The sequence below is a fragment of the Notolepis coatsorum genome (genome assembly GCF_963971535.1).
Source record: "Notolepis coatsorum genome assembly, chromosome: 7".
In the NCBI taxonomy this organism is placed as follows: Eukaryota; Metazoa; Chordata; class Actinopteri; order Aulopiformes; family Paralepididae; genus Notolepis; species Notolepis coatsorum.
In genome coordinates, this window is record NC_140171.1 from 119,855,993 (window position 1) to 119,872,140 (window position 16,148).

Sequence of the window (16,148 nt, forward strand, 5' to 3'; positions counted from 1 at the left end):
TTTTTATTATCTTTTCCCCCCCCCCTCCTTTTTCCGATTTTTCTCCCATCCCACTGTTAGTCGTTATGCCAATTCCCAACCCCCTTTCTGGTTGTTGTGCGCCCCCCCCCCCCCCCACTACGAACATGTCGTTACTAGCCCCGGTTCCGCGTAGGAATACGGCTACCGAAATACGAATGGTACTATTTGTTCACCGCGCATATAAATATGGCGCAAGTAAATGTAGACGACCCTTAGTCCTTTACCCTCCAACCTAGTAACAGACGTGAAGCCTCACCCACGACCAGCGTGTGGTGCAGTATGGTCTATTTGGCCCCAGAATAGGCATTGAGACCTCGTGTAAATTAATAGCTGAATTGTCATAGTTTGGCACTGTACCGTCGAGTGGGACGTATTTCTATTAAGTTAATAATAGTCTATTATGTATGGTGCATCGTGCGGTATAGAGTTCTAAAGTGAGTAGCATCCCCATCGCCTCCTCGTGTTATCTAGAAGCTTAACCAGGTTGGGCAGACCACATGTGGTGCTTGCATCCGAGGAGTTCTAGACGAGGACCGAGGGGACCTGCACATTGGATTACCTACCCGGACGACTGCTGAGCCCTATACGGCTTGGAATATATATTTGCTTTGGTGCTTTGATTGTGGAGCGGATAACAGCCAACACCGGTGAGTGTTGGAATTACCCCCGAGAGGAGCCCAGGTGAGACGGCGCTCAACCCAGACCGAGGTCGCCTCGCTTCTCCTTCGTTGTGGACCTACAGCCTACAGCTACCGTCTACAAGAGGGCCCAAGTGTATTCATCTGTGGATCAAGATTCTGCGGGCACTGTGTTCTGTACCTGAATTCTCCCCAGAAATCGTTGGCCAGATGGGATACAGCTGACGGCTCTCCTAACCCCCCCCCTACTGACTTACAACCGGCAGGACCCCTTTAGTATACCCCGCTATAATCATTAAGTACCATCGCTATAATTCCCTAAGAACCAGGTTGTATACTTGCTTCCTGCGTAACCAGAGATTGGACATTCAGTGTTGATTTGCCTACGAATACTCATTTGCCTTACAAGTGCATTCAAATCATAAATGTAATAAGTAACTATTGTATATACCTTTTGCTATATTAAATATTCGACTGTTACATTTGTGTGGACCTGATTTCATATGTGGGAAAGTGTTCATCATATTTAGATATCGTGTACTGTATGGCCAGTAGTTAAAGTACATAAAGCGGTAGTGGTTTAATGATACCATACTTATCAATACAGTCAGGGAATTGTACCCCTCAGTTACAGTCGCACTACCTCTCTCATTGTACTGTACTTGTCTAATAGCCCTTCAAGAGCAACGGGTACAGGGTCGATATGACCCTGATGTAAACGAGACACTAATCTCTCTACCCCGCGCTCGGTTGCTAACTTGCTATTGGTTTTTACAGTCTGCCGTGAACATGGGAAATAATTGCGACAGCTCTGCTGTACACTGGGAACCTTGGTTGCTATGCCCACACAAAACCGCAAAACTTCACCCTGGACTCCGGTTTTCAAAGACCGGGGTTGCAGTGTAGCAAATCCCCGGTTGTGTGTGGCCGAACAGTGCAACTGCGCACATACAATCATGGTTATATTAAATCCAGCGCTCGTGTGGACTGGGCAACTTGCCTGCCATTACGTTGCGTTCTGAAAAGCGAAACTGACCCTGAAAACGAAACGAAAATGGCCCTGTGTGTAACTGCAGCCGTCTCTGTGCTAACAGTCACGTTTTCAGTACGAGAAGACAAGACAAAACTTCTTTCTCTGGTCTGCATCCCCTTAACAATTGTGTGTATTGAGCCGTACTGTATTGTACCCATTCTGCAATCTTGTTGCAATAAAGTTTTCATTCACACTCAAAATCTGTGTTCATTTTTTATTTTGCATACTAATGTTCTGTGTCTTGAGTCGTACTTGTATTGAAAAACTGATTTTATGTCTGAGGAGAAGACCGGTACTCATCATCTTCGTCTCCACAAAAAGAAAAATGACATGTGAAGTATGTTGTGTGCCAGGTTCAAACAGTGCTGTATATGTACAGTTTATTCCTACTCCTATCCAAGCTCCGGGAGGGTCATCAAAGAGAAGTCGGGTCATCAAAGAGAAGTCGCCTATTCTTAGTCCTTGCCCCACAATGGTGGAATAACAAAAAGAAAAATGACATGTGAAGTATGTTGTGTGCCACGTTCAAACAGTGCTGTATATGTACAGTTTATTCCTACTCCTATCCAAGCTCCGGGAGGGTCATCAAAGAGAAGTCGCCTATTCTTAGTCCTTGCCCCACAATGGTGGAATAACAAAAAGAAAAATGACATGTGAAGTATGTTGTGTGCCAGGTTCAAACAGTGCTGTATATGTACAGTTTATTCCTACTCCTATCCAAGCTCCGGGAGGGTCATCAAAGAGAAGTCGCCTATTCTTAGTCCTTGCCCCACAATGGTGGAATAACAAAAAGAAAAATGACATGTGAAGTATGTTGTGTGCCAGGTTCAAACAGTGCTGTATATGTACAGTTTATTCCTACTCCTATCCAAGCTCCGGGAGGGTCATCAAAGAGAAGTCGCCTATTCTTAGTCCTTGCCCCACAATGGTGGAATAACAAAAAGAAAAATGACATGTGAAGTATGTTGTGTGCCAGGTTCAAACAGTGCTGTATATGTACAGTTTATTCCTACTCCTATCCAAGCTCCGGGAGGGTCATCAAAGAGAAGTCGGGTCATCAAAGAGAAGTCGCCTATTCTTAGTCCTTGCCCCACAATGGTGGAATAACAAAAAGAGAAATGACATGTGAAGTATGTTGTGTGCCACGTTCAAACAGTGCTGTATATGTACAGTTTATTCCTACTCCTATCCAAGCTCCGGGAGGGTCATCAAAGAGAAGTCGCCTATTCTTAGTCCTTGCCCCACAATGGTGGAATTGTCCTAATAAACGAACCTACACTGTAGCACTCAACACTTTATGAACATTGTTACTGAGACGAAAGTTAAGTTTACTCTATTATTACTAGATCTGGTATGTCTAGATGTAACACTGTATGGGTACAAGTTTACTCTATTATTACATGTCTAGATGTAACATTACTGTCTGTATAATGTACCTATGTAAACGAGACGAACCCTCTGTATAATGTACCTATGTAAACGAGACGAACCCCGCCTGCATGCGGGGGGCCAATCAGAGAGGGGCTTCGCTCAACCAATCAGAGAGGGGTCTGCAGAAATGGGAGGGGTCTGCAAAAATGGAGTTCAACCAATCAGAGAGGGGTCTGCAGAAATGCGGCTACGAATTGTAGAGACGCGATCAGCCACGTATCGCCACGTCTGCGCGCGTGCGCAGTGCCCTTACATCCGTGGAGTTCCGGGGTCGGTGGAAGGGGTTGTGTACAGTGTAAAATAAATTACATCGCGTCACCTTTTCATCTATTACCCTTGTCCCACGACAACGGAGAAGTCTGAACGTTTCTTTAGGACAACGGACATTTCGAAAAGGCATCAATAGGACGTCCAGAACGATGAACTTCTTGAGGGGAGTGATCGGTGGACAACCCGCCGGGCCACAGCCGTCTGGAGCGGAGACGGTAGGAGGACACTCTGCTAAACGAGCTAACCGGCTAGCTGGATACTACCTGCTTGTGTCACACAAATAAGGCCACACTTATTACCGTTGGGCCCTGACCTGTTGTTTCTTTATAACGAGGTTGTAAGTGTGTCACACAGACACAGCCAGGATACCCGATAAGCCGCGTTTTCGCGTGGGGCCCTGCTGTCAGTCACCAACCAACCTCACGGCACCACTGTCTGTGGCCCCCCAGCTAGTTACAAGCTAACCTGTCAACCCACTGCTGTTGATGGCTACTGCACTAGTGTGATCGCTTTCTAGTGTCGTGTGTTGATATTTTGACCACGTAATGTTAGCCAATCTTACAAATAAAAGGACAATCACACATCTATCATTTGCTTCGATTGGATACATCCAGGTCTGTGTTGGTTTTGCAGACGGGAAAGAAGAGCGTCACACATGTCTGTTTCATGACAGATTGAATGATGGTCCCCCTCCTGCAGAATGCACCAACCACTGCTAGCTATTAACACACGCCATTCCTTGGTCATGTGAACTCACAAATGGACAATGTGGAGTTCAGCTGGCCATTCTAATCTACTATCGCTCACACATGACGGCAATCTTGTTTTTTTTATACCAAAATTACCAGCCAGCTAAACTAAAGAATATTGATGAATGTGTTTCATTACAGTTTGGTTTGTGCTCAGTTTTGATTTGATTCATTATTGGCATCCTCTGTGGTCCAGTGGGTTGAAGAAGACAACACCACGTACAGTACTGACAATGTTCTCAGTTAGACTCAGCCTTGTCGCATTTCATCCCCCCTTTAGCCTTTACCCTCCTGTCACATAATCCACTGTCATACTATTAGACTGTTTATAGTCTAAGACTGGAATCATATACTGTGATCCTGTGATATTGTTGCACACAGTTGAGTGAATATTCAAGCCTTATTCAAATTTCTCAGAAGATTTTATTAGAGATTATTAATTATAATTAGAAAATTCCACAGTTGTATGTTGATAGCAGCCCAATTAGATGAGCATCACTTGGATTATTGGCAGATATTGTGATGTGTAAATAATATATATCTAAAAAATTTCATGATTTGTGATCTTTGGCATTTGCTGCTAATTATCTGGCATGAATACGTCTCCTTCATAGGCATCAGTCTTATGTTCCTACAGCACTAAATCTAGACTCTTGTTTCCATTGACAGATCCAGAAGCTGTGTGACCGCGTGGCCTCTTCCACTCTCCTGGAGGACCGCAGGGATGCTGTCCGGGCTCTCAAGTCCCTCTCTAAGGTAGGCTGCTATGACGTTAACCCTTTCACTACCACACTACAGAAGGTTAACCGTTTGTAGTGTGGTAGTGAAAGGGTTAACCTTCTGTAGTGTGGTTGTGAAAGGTTAACCCTTTGTCATGTGGCAGTGAAAGGGTTAACCCTCTGTATTGTCGCAGTGAAAGGGTTAACCCTTTTGTAGTGTGGTAGAAAGGCAGTCTTTTCCACAGGTTCTGGGGGGCAGGGTGGGTGTTTGCTAATTGACAATAAAACAACAGTTAAGTTAACAGTTTAAGAAAAGAGGGGCGGGTTTGAGATATGTCAATTGTAATGATTGACGGGGGGCATTTGAATGCTCTCCGTAGACGATGGAAATTGAAGTCTACTGGATCTATTTCTGGGATGCAGCTGATCACACTGGCACAGACACTAGTTCTAGACAAGCAGGGTACTCGTCTGATTTAAGTAGTAGGGGTGTGTGGACATTTCTCAATTCTAAGGTGTATCGCGATCCGGACGATTCCGCATCGATGCAGTGACAGAACATAATCAATTATTATAGCCTACTAACGTTGATGTGTTAAAAAAAATAAAAATCAAGCATGCATAGCGCAACCTGTGTAACGTTAAGTAACTTGTGTTCCGCTGGGAAAGACTGTTCATCAACAAGTTGGTTTAATCCAAACGTCCATTCAGAAACGTTGTATTATGAAATAAGACATTCTGCGATATCTGACTATTTTCCCTTCTTGGTGTGTGTTCAGCTGACACTGTTGACACGCCCACTACGCGAGATGTATATCGACACAAGGCCTAAAAGTGTCGATATTATTTTGAAGCCATATCGCCCAGTCCTACAGTACCTGACCCCACTTTGGAAACCATTCATAGTAAATGGTAAATGGCTGCTTTTTTTATATAACGCTTTTATCCAAAGCGCTTTACAATTTGTTACTCACATTTTACCCATTCACTCACACATTCACACACCGACAGCAGAGGCAACCATGCAAGGTGCCAACCTGCTCATCAGGAGCAATTAGGGGTTAAGTGTCTTGCTCAAGGACACATCGACACGCTGCCCGGAAGGAGCAGGAATCGAACCGGAAACCTCCGGATTGCCAGACGACTGCTCTACCTCCCGAGCCACTGTCGCCCCCTTACTGTAGCCCACTTACCCCTCCCTCTCTCTCTCTGCTACTGATGTGGGTTCAGACTGGCTGCCTCATCAACCATGAGGAATGAGTTTATCAGGCATGAATAAGGGGTTTAGGAGGCAGAGGGCTGCACATAGACTCACCCGGGGGACACCAGAAAGAGTGGGGGGTTTACCGTACGCTGATGACATCAGGAATTATACGACCGGACCGGTTTACCTTATCTAGTCACGAGACGCACCACAAACCACGTCATTGTTTCTTGGCTTAAGCACACTGAATGTTTTTATTTAGTTTTTCAATTTTTCTTCATTTTATTTCATGTAGGTCTAATTCTTTTTTTTTTATTATGGAAGGGAATTATTATTATTAACACTTTCCGTGCCGGCCATGGTTTCCTTTTTACCCCCTTGAATGCCGCCACCCACTTCAATGATAGCGCTCTCATATTTGTGAACGCATAATCTAAGTCTTAAATTATGGCTATGTGTCTAATCTGGCCGTCGCTTATCAATGACTTGTTTGCAGTCAACATTGTCAAAATGGATTGTTTTTTAATCTGTTCATTTCCGTTTTATAGCATTTTGAAAGAATTTCGGCCTATTTATGAATCGTTTTCAAATAAACGCTAGATTATCGATAGTATATGTGTACTTAAGCACGCTAGAGAAGCGAGCTGAAAAATCAAATCTCATTTCCTGATCAGCACACACACACACACACACACACACACACAGGGCAAACGCTGATATCTCTGTGAAAACAGCTCTGATTATCCCAAGACTGGTCAAATAGATTCCTTACCTCAGATCAGATGTTCCCCAAAAAGATTATTCCAATTCCTGATCGCCATTCCAAATATCGACCGCGTTTATTGATCCAACGCTGCGTACTGGAAATATGTATTCCACGCTGTTCTGATAGTCCACAATGAGTCCGATGGGCTCGTATTACTTGCCTGAGAAGTAAAATGTGGATTCTGGATTTTTCTTTTCTCATCAATTTTCATTGAGTCCATTCCAAAAGGGTGCATTACCATCCGGGAGACGATAGGGGGCGGTATTTTCCCAATGAAGCTCAGAGAGAGTTTGCAGCACTGACGTGATACTAGATTGATGAAATATGAATTAAAATCGCTAATAAATAATAATAAAAAACGCTATATCGCGTCGTTGGCAATAAACGGTCGGCATGAACAAACGACATATAGCGTCGTTGGCAATGAAAGTGTTAAACAAACCTCCTTCACTGATAGTGACAACTCTATGGACCTCATATTTAGTTGACAGCAACATATTCCAAATGCAAATACCACACTTGAAATTAACTATCTTTTATCTGCTCCTTGTAAATGAAATAATGAAGGAATAACACACACCTGGCCATGAAACAGCTTAGTAGCCTATTGTCAATTACTTTTGGTCCCTTAAAAATCTGGAGGGTGCATGTAGAAACTGATGTAATTCCTACACTGTTCACCTGATTTGGATGTAAATACCCTCAAATTACAGCTGAAAGTCTGCACTTAATGCATGTCTTGGATTGTTCATTGTGTCAATGTCCAAATATTTATGGCCTAACTGTATCACTCTATATCAGTGATGGCTGTTGGAATGTAGAGCTATTATTTTAACATGTATTTCTCTGTTCTTTGTTGAGGTCACCAAAACCCCAAAATAAACACGAGTCTTACTGTTTCAAAAGTGTCAAATTTGGGATTTTATGCTTATTTAAACTAAAGTAAAACCTCCTCATTTTGTTGTTGGGGCATACACTCACCCCATGATTTATTATTATTCTTTTCAGAAATATCGCTTGGAAGTTGGCACCCAAGCAATGGAGCACTTGGTTCACATACTGCAAACTGACAGGCACGTACAGTAGATTAAATGTTTGTGTTTGCGTGCCTATATTTGTGTTTAACAGCTTTGCCATTTGTTATGGTCATTAGTACAAATGTAATGTTTGTATTAGCACTAGGCTAAGAGTTAGTCCGAGCCTAATTTATATCCTTTCCATACTACACCAGTTAACCCAGGACAAAGCTCCCTGCAAGGTCTGAGTGAACGCTGCTCCAGAGCAGGAGCTAAAGTCATGGTTGACTCACTTTATAATGTGCTTTTGTGAAACCTTAGAGCCAGTTGGAACTCAAGGTGGAGCTAACGATGTTCTTGAATGCAGGTAGTTCAGGTAGAATCGGGCGAGGGTACTTTTGAAAAGGGTATTTATCGCATTACCCTGTGCATCCTGTAGAAGTGTTTTGTCAGTTCTGAGATGGCTAATACTTGATACTTCTTTAATGGTTAAACATTATGTAGCCTTTATTGACACATTCCCCCGCTTTCTTCAGGGCTGACTCCGAAATCCTCGGCTACGCTTTGGACACACTGTACAACATCATCTGTAATGACGAGGAGGAAGAGCAAGGTATTTAGTTTCGCAAGACCTTTCCTGAATTTATCCGGAGTTATGTAATCTCAGATTGTACATGATTGACCCTCTATTTTTAACTGCATGGTAAAAATCATTCCTTCAGTGAGTCCTCTATTTGGTTAAATGTCATTTGGTCGAATGACAAAAATCAAGTCCTAATTTGAGTACATAGCATGTGTAATTGAGGTCAATTCATTCTGTCAATTGAACATCAATCAATGTTCCCTCTCAGCTATTTACTGTCATTGACTGCTTGATAAAGATTCTCGTCTCTCTTCTCTTCCATGTTTCTTTTTTAACCCTACAGATGAATCTGAAGGTAAACATCTTGTTTGTGCATGATGCCCCCCCCCCCCCTTAACTACCAGCAGCACTTAACAAATTTGAGGTTCTTCACAGTTGGGTTAAGGGAAAAGTCACTTAACTTCGCCTAACCTCCCGTGGTGCCTGGACTGGGAATATTCGGGAGGAAAAAAAGCTAATGTTACAAAGCTCTGCTTATGTTTTCAATGTCATGGCATGTCTTAGCAAGAGTCACTGGACTGATTCTAGGAGTCGTTCTGTAAGTGTTCAGTGTGGAATGACTGCTGCTAGCTTCACTCTGCCTCTCCTCACCCTCGCAGACGCAGTAACCTCTATCCCTGTCTCAGGGAAGCATAAGAATGCGCCTGTGCCTGGTCAGTACTGTAGCAAGCCACCGGGGGCAGCAACCCAACTACTAGTCGACTAACCTCACTAAAATGAGCTGGTGTTGGGAAATGGTGGTCCAAAAGCACTTGGGTGGTAGAGATTACAACTAGAGTGCGCACTTCTTGTCTACGCAGTACAGCTAAAGCGCTCCCACTGCTACCATGTGCCGTTAACACTTTGAGTGCCAGCCACGGCATAATTCGTTATTTCATGCCAACCGCTGAGTGCCAAAAACGAGATATGCCGTTTTTTAATCGTTATCTTTTTTATTAGCGATTTCCATTCATATTTCATCAATCTAGCCTCACGTTACCACTGGGACTCTCTCTTAGCTCAAATTGGGAAAATACAGCCCCCTATCGTCTCTCCGGATGCTATTGCAACCTTTGGATTGGACTGAATGAAAACGCATGGAGAAAAGAAAGTCCGGAATCCACATTTTACTTGTCAGGCATATAATCGGAGCCGATTGCAGTGTTTGTGGTCCATCAGAACAGTGGAGAATATGTGTTTCGATAAACACAATCGATATTTGGAATGGCGATCAGGAATTGGGATAATCTTTTTGGAGAACATCTGATCTGAGGTAAGGAATCTATTTTACCAGTCTTGGGATAATCAGAGCTATTTTCACCTATATATCAGCGTGTGTGTGCTGATCAGGAAATGGATAATCGATTTTTCAGCCCGCTTCTATAGCGTGCATAAGTACGCATATACTATCGATAATCTAGCGTTTATTTGAAAACGATTCATAAATAGGCTGAAAAATTACCGTGTTTTGTGTATTCCAGTAAAGGGCGATTCATGTGGAATCTTAATTTTTTTCGGAACGTTTAAAAAAACGAACGTTTTTCAAAATGGTATAAAACGGAAATTAACCGATTTATAAAAAAAAAAAAAAAACGTTTCGAAATTTTTTTTATCTACTTTTTCTCCCATTTTTCAATTTTTCTCCCATCCCGATTTCGTATTGTCCAATTCTACCCTCCCCTCTCGAACGCTGTTAGGCCATGCCTCCCACAGGTCGGCTGCAATGTGGACCAAGCCTTGCATCACGTGTCCCCTCCGGTACACGAGGAGGCAGCCGTCTCATCTTTTCACCTGTACAGCGCGATCTCTCAGCGGCGAGGGTCTGCGTGGGAGGGACATGCCGCCCTCGTTGCTTCCTGATTCTCCTGCGCAGGCGCACCAACCGACCTGTAGGAGTCGCTGTCCACAATGTCCGATCCCCACCCGCCAGCTTCCCACCCCCTAATACTGCCAATTGTATTAGTATGAACGACCAGCCAAGCTGATAGCAATGCCGCGAGCTGGGCTCGAACCCAGCATCTCCTGCATTAGTGGCGAGCGCCTTGCCCACTGCGCCACTTAGCCGCCCCCGTTTCGACAATGTTGACTGCAAACAAGTCATTGATAAGCGACGGTCGTATTAGACACAGCCATAATTTAAGATATAGTTTATGCGTTCACAAATGTGACCGCTCTGTCATTGAATAGAGCGTTGGCACTCAACGGGGTATCTAGGGCACTGGCAATCAAAGTGTTAAGAGATTAATTCAGAAAACTCCACCTGTTTTCTACCAAGAAGACAACTCTGATTATTCCTCATTTGATATTCAGTGGTGGTTGGAACACTGGATTTTCCGTATGACTGCCACTCAGTGGAAAGAGTGATGGGGATCAGTAACTTCTTGGTGGTGGTATATTAGTGAATTTACAGTCAATTTCTAATGCGGACATTGTAGAAGAAGATCATCTAACAGAAACGGGTACATTCCATGTCAGGCCATGAAGAACAGGATATTTCAGAAGTGCGCACTCTATACATCTCTATGGTGGTGGTGGGAACGCTTCACTAATCCCCCCCGAGGGACAGACATCACTGTCACGTTACTAAGACCTCTCTGGGTGTTCCTCCTTGGTTTTCTTCATTTTTTATAATTTTTTTATCCACTTTTCCTCCTCCTTTTTCTGTGTTTTTCTCCCATTCCAATTTAGTCGTGCCAATTCCCCCCTCCCCTTCCTGGTTGTTGCTCGCATGTGCCCCCCACTGGTCGGTCTAGGGAGGGTTGATGGATACTATCGCATGTCCCCTCCGATACATGCAGAGTCAGCAAGCCACTTCTTCTCACCTGCCAGCGCGGACTCTCATTGGTGAGGTGTAACGTGTGGGAGGCTCACACTACCCTCACCATTTCCCTTCCTCGCTGTGCAGGCGCCCTGACCGACCTGTAGGAGTCGCTGTTTACAACGACCAGATTACCACCCATCGACTCCCCTCCCGCTGACTCTGCCAATTGAGCCAGTATGACGGCCGGCCAAGCCGGAGGCAACGCTGACAGCCGGATTCGATACCAGTGTCTCTCGCGTTGGTGACGAGCGCTTAGTCCGCTGCGCCACCCAGCCGCCTTCCCTCCTTGGTTTTCTGTATGGCGTTCTGAGTGTGTTTTACTCTGTTGTGTTCTGTTGTGTATATAAGAAATAGAATCAGAACTAAGATCCAGGTCTAAATGGAAGGGTGTGTGTAGTCTTGCCGTAACTGACTCATTCCTTTTGAAATTCAAGAGGTCGGAAGCTTCCGTTTGGAGAATCGGAGTTACAACCGCGGTGCTTTCCAGTGCCCAGCTCCGATGGAAACCTTAGACGTGTCAAATATGTAGTTTATCCAAAGGGAGAAATACGAGCCCCTGGAAACAGCTGGTGTTTGTGTGGCTTGTTTCTGAGCACAATGTATTAGAAACTGTTATATTAAGCTGCCACACTGGTATTTATTAGAAACTAGCTTCAATAGTCTTCTAAAACAACATTGTTTACAGTTTAGTGTATGCCGCACTGTTGACTTAACTGTATCTTGGAAAAGTTGGTAGTTGAGAGACCAACCCTGAGTGTCCGTCTTGGAATTCCAACTTTAGAGGGCCGTTCCATAGCATTTTTCCTAGTTCTCCACTTCAATGAATGCACCATGAGGCAAGCGTCTCTACTCAATCATGAAGTCGTTCGTCAGAAGAACAAGAACACAGTTTTCTCCCTTCAACTGCTGGACATGCAGTTTTCATTCATCATAAATGTGTGAATTGTGCGATGGCACGATTTGTCCGAACGCCGAAAATGAATCAAAAAGCGGCAGCGTGTCATGAAAATAAGACATCAGATGACCCTCCATTGACTATATTCACATGGTGGCCGTTTTTCTCCTGTCATGCTCAGGTTGGGTTCCTTACCACCCTGTTCCCACCCAAGATGAGCATGACATAAGAGCAAAATAGCTGAATGTTGAATATGTTCTTTCTCCTCTGACGGATCACTTCTTTCCCCAAATAGAAATTAACCTTAAAGGGATAGTTCAGATTTTTGGAAACCTAGCCCTATCTGCCACTTACCAATGAGATATTTCTTGGCACAATCCACACTGTTGCTCATACTAGCTCTGGCTAGTTGGCCACACAAACCAATGCAAAATCAAAGTCCAGTAGATTTCAGTTGTCCTCAGTCAGCTTGTACAGACAGGAGCTTGACCCCATTGACTTTGCATTGTTTTGTGGCTAACTATCCGGAGCTGGTATGAGGAACAGCATGGATTGTGCTGAGAAAGGACTCGCGTTGATCCAACAACATCATTGGTAAGTAGCAAATAGGGCTATGGGTCCAAAAATCACAACTATCCCTTTAAAGTTGCCCTCATGCGGTTGTGTGTTCCGTCTGTCCATCTACATTAGACCCCAATTTCCAATAACCCTGTAAAGCTCTGTCTACCCTGCCCACACACCACACCCCCTACTGTAACCTCCTCCAAGTGTTGTTCACGAGAATCTCCCTGATCCATCCTTCCCTGATGATTAATTCTATCAAACGGAAGAGATGTTCTTTGGAGCTTTCGATGGTGACGCCAGTGCAGTCTCATCTTCAGACGGACCACACCGAGTCCTGACTGACTAGATGTGTGGCTCCTTCTGTTAATGTCTCACACAAAGAGTTCTAACCTCGCTTCTCGTTTACCCCCCCCCCCCCCTCCCCGACCCTCTCAGACGAGAATGCCCAGAAGCAAGCAGACGACTTGGGAGTCCAGTTCACAGACAAGTTCATCCAGGACTCTGAGAATGTGACCCTGCTGCTGACTATGTTGGAGGTAGAGTAGAGTTCTCGGCCGGACGGGAGGCTGTTATTTTTCATCCCATGGGCCGCATTGGTCCGAACGTGTCGAAACTCACTGTAGAGCATTTATCGTTCTGCCGGTGTTATCGAAAATATTACACGTTTCATCTTATTACATCATTTGAACAGCTTACTGGGCCTATTCGTGTGTACAGTGTACTAGACAGCATATTCATAGCTCTGTTAAATACATATTCTCTGACTCTGTACAGCCTTGACTAGTTTCTCAGACACTAGGGCGACAGTTTAACAGTGTTCTTAAAACAACGACCAAATGCCCAGGACAGCTTGACTTAGATAGGACATGTCCCAAGAAAATCACATCTTGTTCTTTTCTTGTTTGTATAAGTCTTGTGTCAGACACGACAAAACTCCTAAACCCATCTTTGTTTACATATTGTCATCTTTGTTTTTCCCAGCTGGTGTATTTAATTGTATGTCTGACCAGAGCTCTTTCTCACTTTCTGCTCAGACGCTCGTGTTATACTTGTCTCTGATTGTAAACTGTGGATACTTTCTGTGGCCACAGAAAATAAACTACTATCTGAATTTCTGCAGTTCACTGTCTTGGCTCCTAAGCCTTTAAAATATTCCACAATACCGGCCAAACCGATATATTACATTACAAAATTATAATTCCATCATCCTATCAGCTGGTATTGTTGACTGGCTTACCAGCCACAGGCAAACATTTACTAGTATTTAACTGGTGGTATTTACTACCCTGGTTATAAGTGTAGAGTCAACCAATCATGCTCCACGGATATCAAGAGCCTGTTTGTTTGCATGCTCACGTGTGTGTGTGTGTGTGTGTGTGTGTGTTTCAGGAGTTTGACTTCCATGTACGGTGGCCTGGTGTGAAGCTGCTGACTGCCCTGCTGAAAAACCAGTGTGCCCAGGTCCAGGGGGTCATCCTGGTCAGCCCCATGGGTCAGTCATGTCGCCCCCGGCTGGGCATCCACTTATACAATGCTGATATTAAACCCAACCATTATATGTGAATTCTGCAATTCAGACACTCTAAACTGGAAATATCTGTGTTGCTATTACCAGTCTCTTGTCCTGAGACATACAATACTGTATATCTTTACCTAAAGCTGTGCTAAATGAGATGTGTGTTGTTTTACAGTGTTTATATTGTTCAGTAAAGGGATTGGATTGGTACTGAGGCGATGCTCAACTTCTACAGAGCCACTGTGGAGAGTAGGGGTGTAACGGTACGTGTATTCGTCCCGCGAATTTACGGTACGGCCGTCACGGTGCGTTACGCGCACCCATGCGACGAATATGCCCCACAGCGCGCACAGACCCACATGCAGGCACTAGCGAGGTCCGTGTGAGATCAGCGCGCGTGGCCGGGCACACCGAGCTCAGACTTCAGAGCGGCGAAAGTGCACGGAGGAGAAAGCCAGGCACATTTACATTGGAACAGCTGCAGGGTCATAATTTTTTTTTTAAATCTACTTTTTCTCCCATTTTTCTATTTTTCTCCCTTCCCCAATTTCGTATCGTCCAATTCTACCCTCCCCTGTCTCGAACGCTGTTGGCCATGCCTCCCACAAGCCGGCTGCAATGTGGACCAAGCCTTGCATCACGTGTCCCCTCCGGTACTCGAGGAGGCAGCGTCGCATCTTTTCACCTGCACAGCGCGATCTCTCAGCGTCGAGGGTCTGCGTGGGAGGGACACGCCGCCCCCGTCGCTTCCCGATTCTATTGCGCAGGCGCACCAACCGACCTGTAGGAGTCGCTGTCCACAACGTCCGATCCCCACCCACCAGCTTCCCAACTCCCTAATACTGCCAATTGTATTAGTATGAACGACCAGCCAAGCTGGTAGCAACGCCGAGAGCTGGGCTCGAACCCAGCATCTCCTGCGTTGGTGGCGAGCGCCTTGCCCACTGCACCACCTAGCCGCACCTGCAGGGTCATCATTACAGTTTTTTTTTTTTTTTTTTTATCCACTTTTTCTCCCATTTTCTATATTTTCTCCCATCCCAATTTCGTATCATCCAATTCAACCCTCCCCTGTCACGAACGCTGTTTCTTGCCTCCCACAACCCGTCTGCAATGTGGACTAAGTCATACATAGCACAAGTCCCCTCCGGTACTTGAGGTAACAGCAGTCGCATCTTTTCACCTGCGCAGCTCGATCTCTCAGTGGCGAGGAGTAACGCGTGGGAGGCTCACGCTGCCCCCGACACTTCCTCATTCTACTGCGCAGGCGCACCAACCGACCTGTAGGAGTCGCTGTCTACAACGCCCGATCCCCACCATCAGTTTCCCACCCCCTAATACGGCCAATGTGTATTAGTATGAACGACCAGCTAAACTGAAAGTAATGTGGAGCGCTGGGCTCGAACAGGCAAGCCCAGCGTCTCCGTCATTTGTGGCGAGCGCCTTGCCCACTACGCCACGTAGCCGCCCATCATTACAGTTTTCTTTCGTCCTTGTGCGCCCAATAACGTTAACCAAATGAAACCAATGAAAAGAAACACACACGCGTCGCCGAAACACACACGCGCTAACAAACACATCAACATTCTCCCCCGCCGGACAGCCACAGGCACAGCTCATCAAATAAAAAAGAAGAACCTACTTTTCCGGACAGATCATCGGAGCTCCACTGTGTTTAAATCCAAATAATCCTCTGCCATTGTTGTAATATGTCATCTGTTCTCTAGTATTCAGTCTTGTGAAGTTAAATTCTCTCTGGAAGTGAAACTGAAAGGATAAGTTTAAAGGGGCAGTAAGCAAGTGGATGCCTGAACACAGAATGACACCAGTATCACTAATTACCACGGCAAGCCTATAGAAAATTATTCTATTTAATAATAATA

At 44.8% G+C, this 16,148-nt stretch overlaps 1 protein-coding gene across 5 annotated transcripts in view; it reads left to right on the forward strand.

Moving 5' to 3' along the window:
* Nucleotides 1–3,387: 3,387 nt before the first annotated feature.
* The window catches only part of uso1 (USO1 vesicle transport factor), an 87,566-nt gene continuing 74,805 nt past the window's right edge, over nucleotides 3,388–16,148 (forward strand). For 2 of the 5 annotated variants that reach the window (XM_084318532.1, XM_084318533.1), the window contains exons 1-7: nucleotides 3,388–3,608; nucleotides 4,812–4,898; nucleotides 7,840–7,904; nucleotides 8,384–8,460; nucleotides 9,090–9,143; nucleotides 13,185–13,285; nucleotides 14,139–14,241. In XM_084318532.1, the coding sequence (XP_084174658.1) occupies nucleotides 3,543–3,608; nucleotides 4,812–4,898; nucleotides 7,840–7,904; nucleotides 8,384–8,460; nucleotides 9,090–9,143; nucleotides 13,185–13,285; nucleotides 14,139–14,241 (553 nt within the window). In that variant the 5' untranslated portion in view covers nucleotides 3,388–3,542. The remainder of the gene's footprint in view (nucleotides 3,609–4,811; nucleotides 4,899–7,839; nucleotides 7,905–8,383; nucleotides 8,461–9,089; nucleotides 9,144–13,184; nucleotides 13,286–14,138; nucleotides 14,242–16,148) is intronic. The other 3 variants (XM_084318535.1, XM_084318536.1, XM_084318534.1) reach the window with 2 other exon arrangements.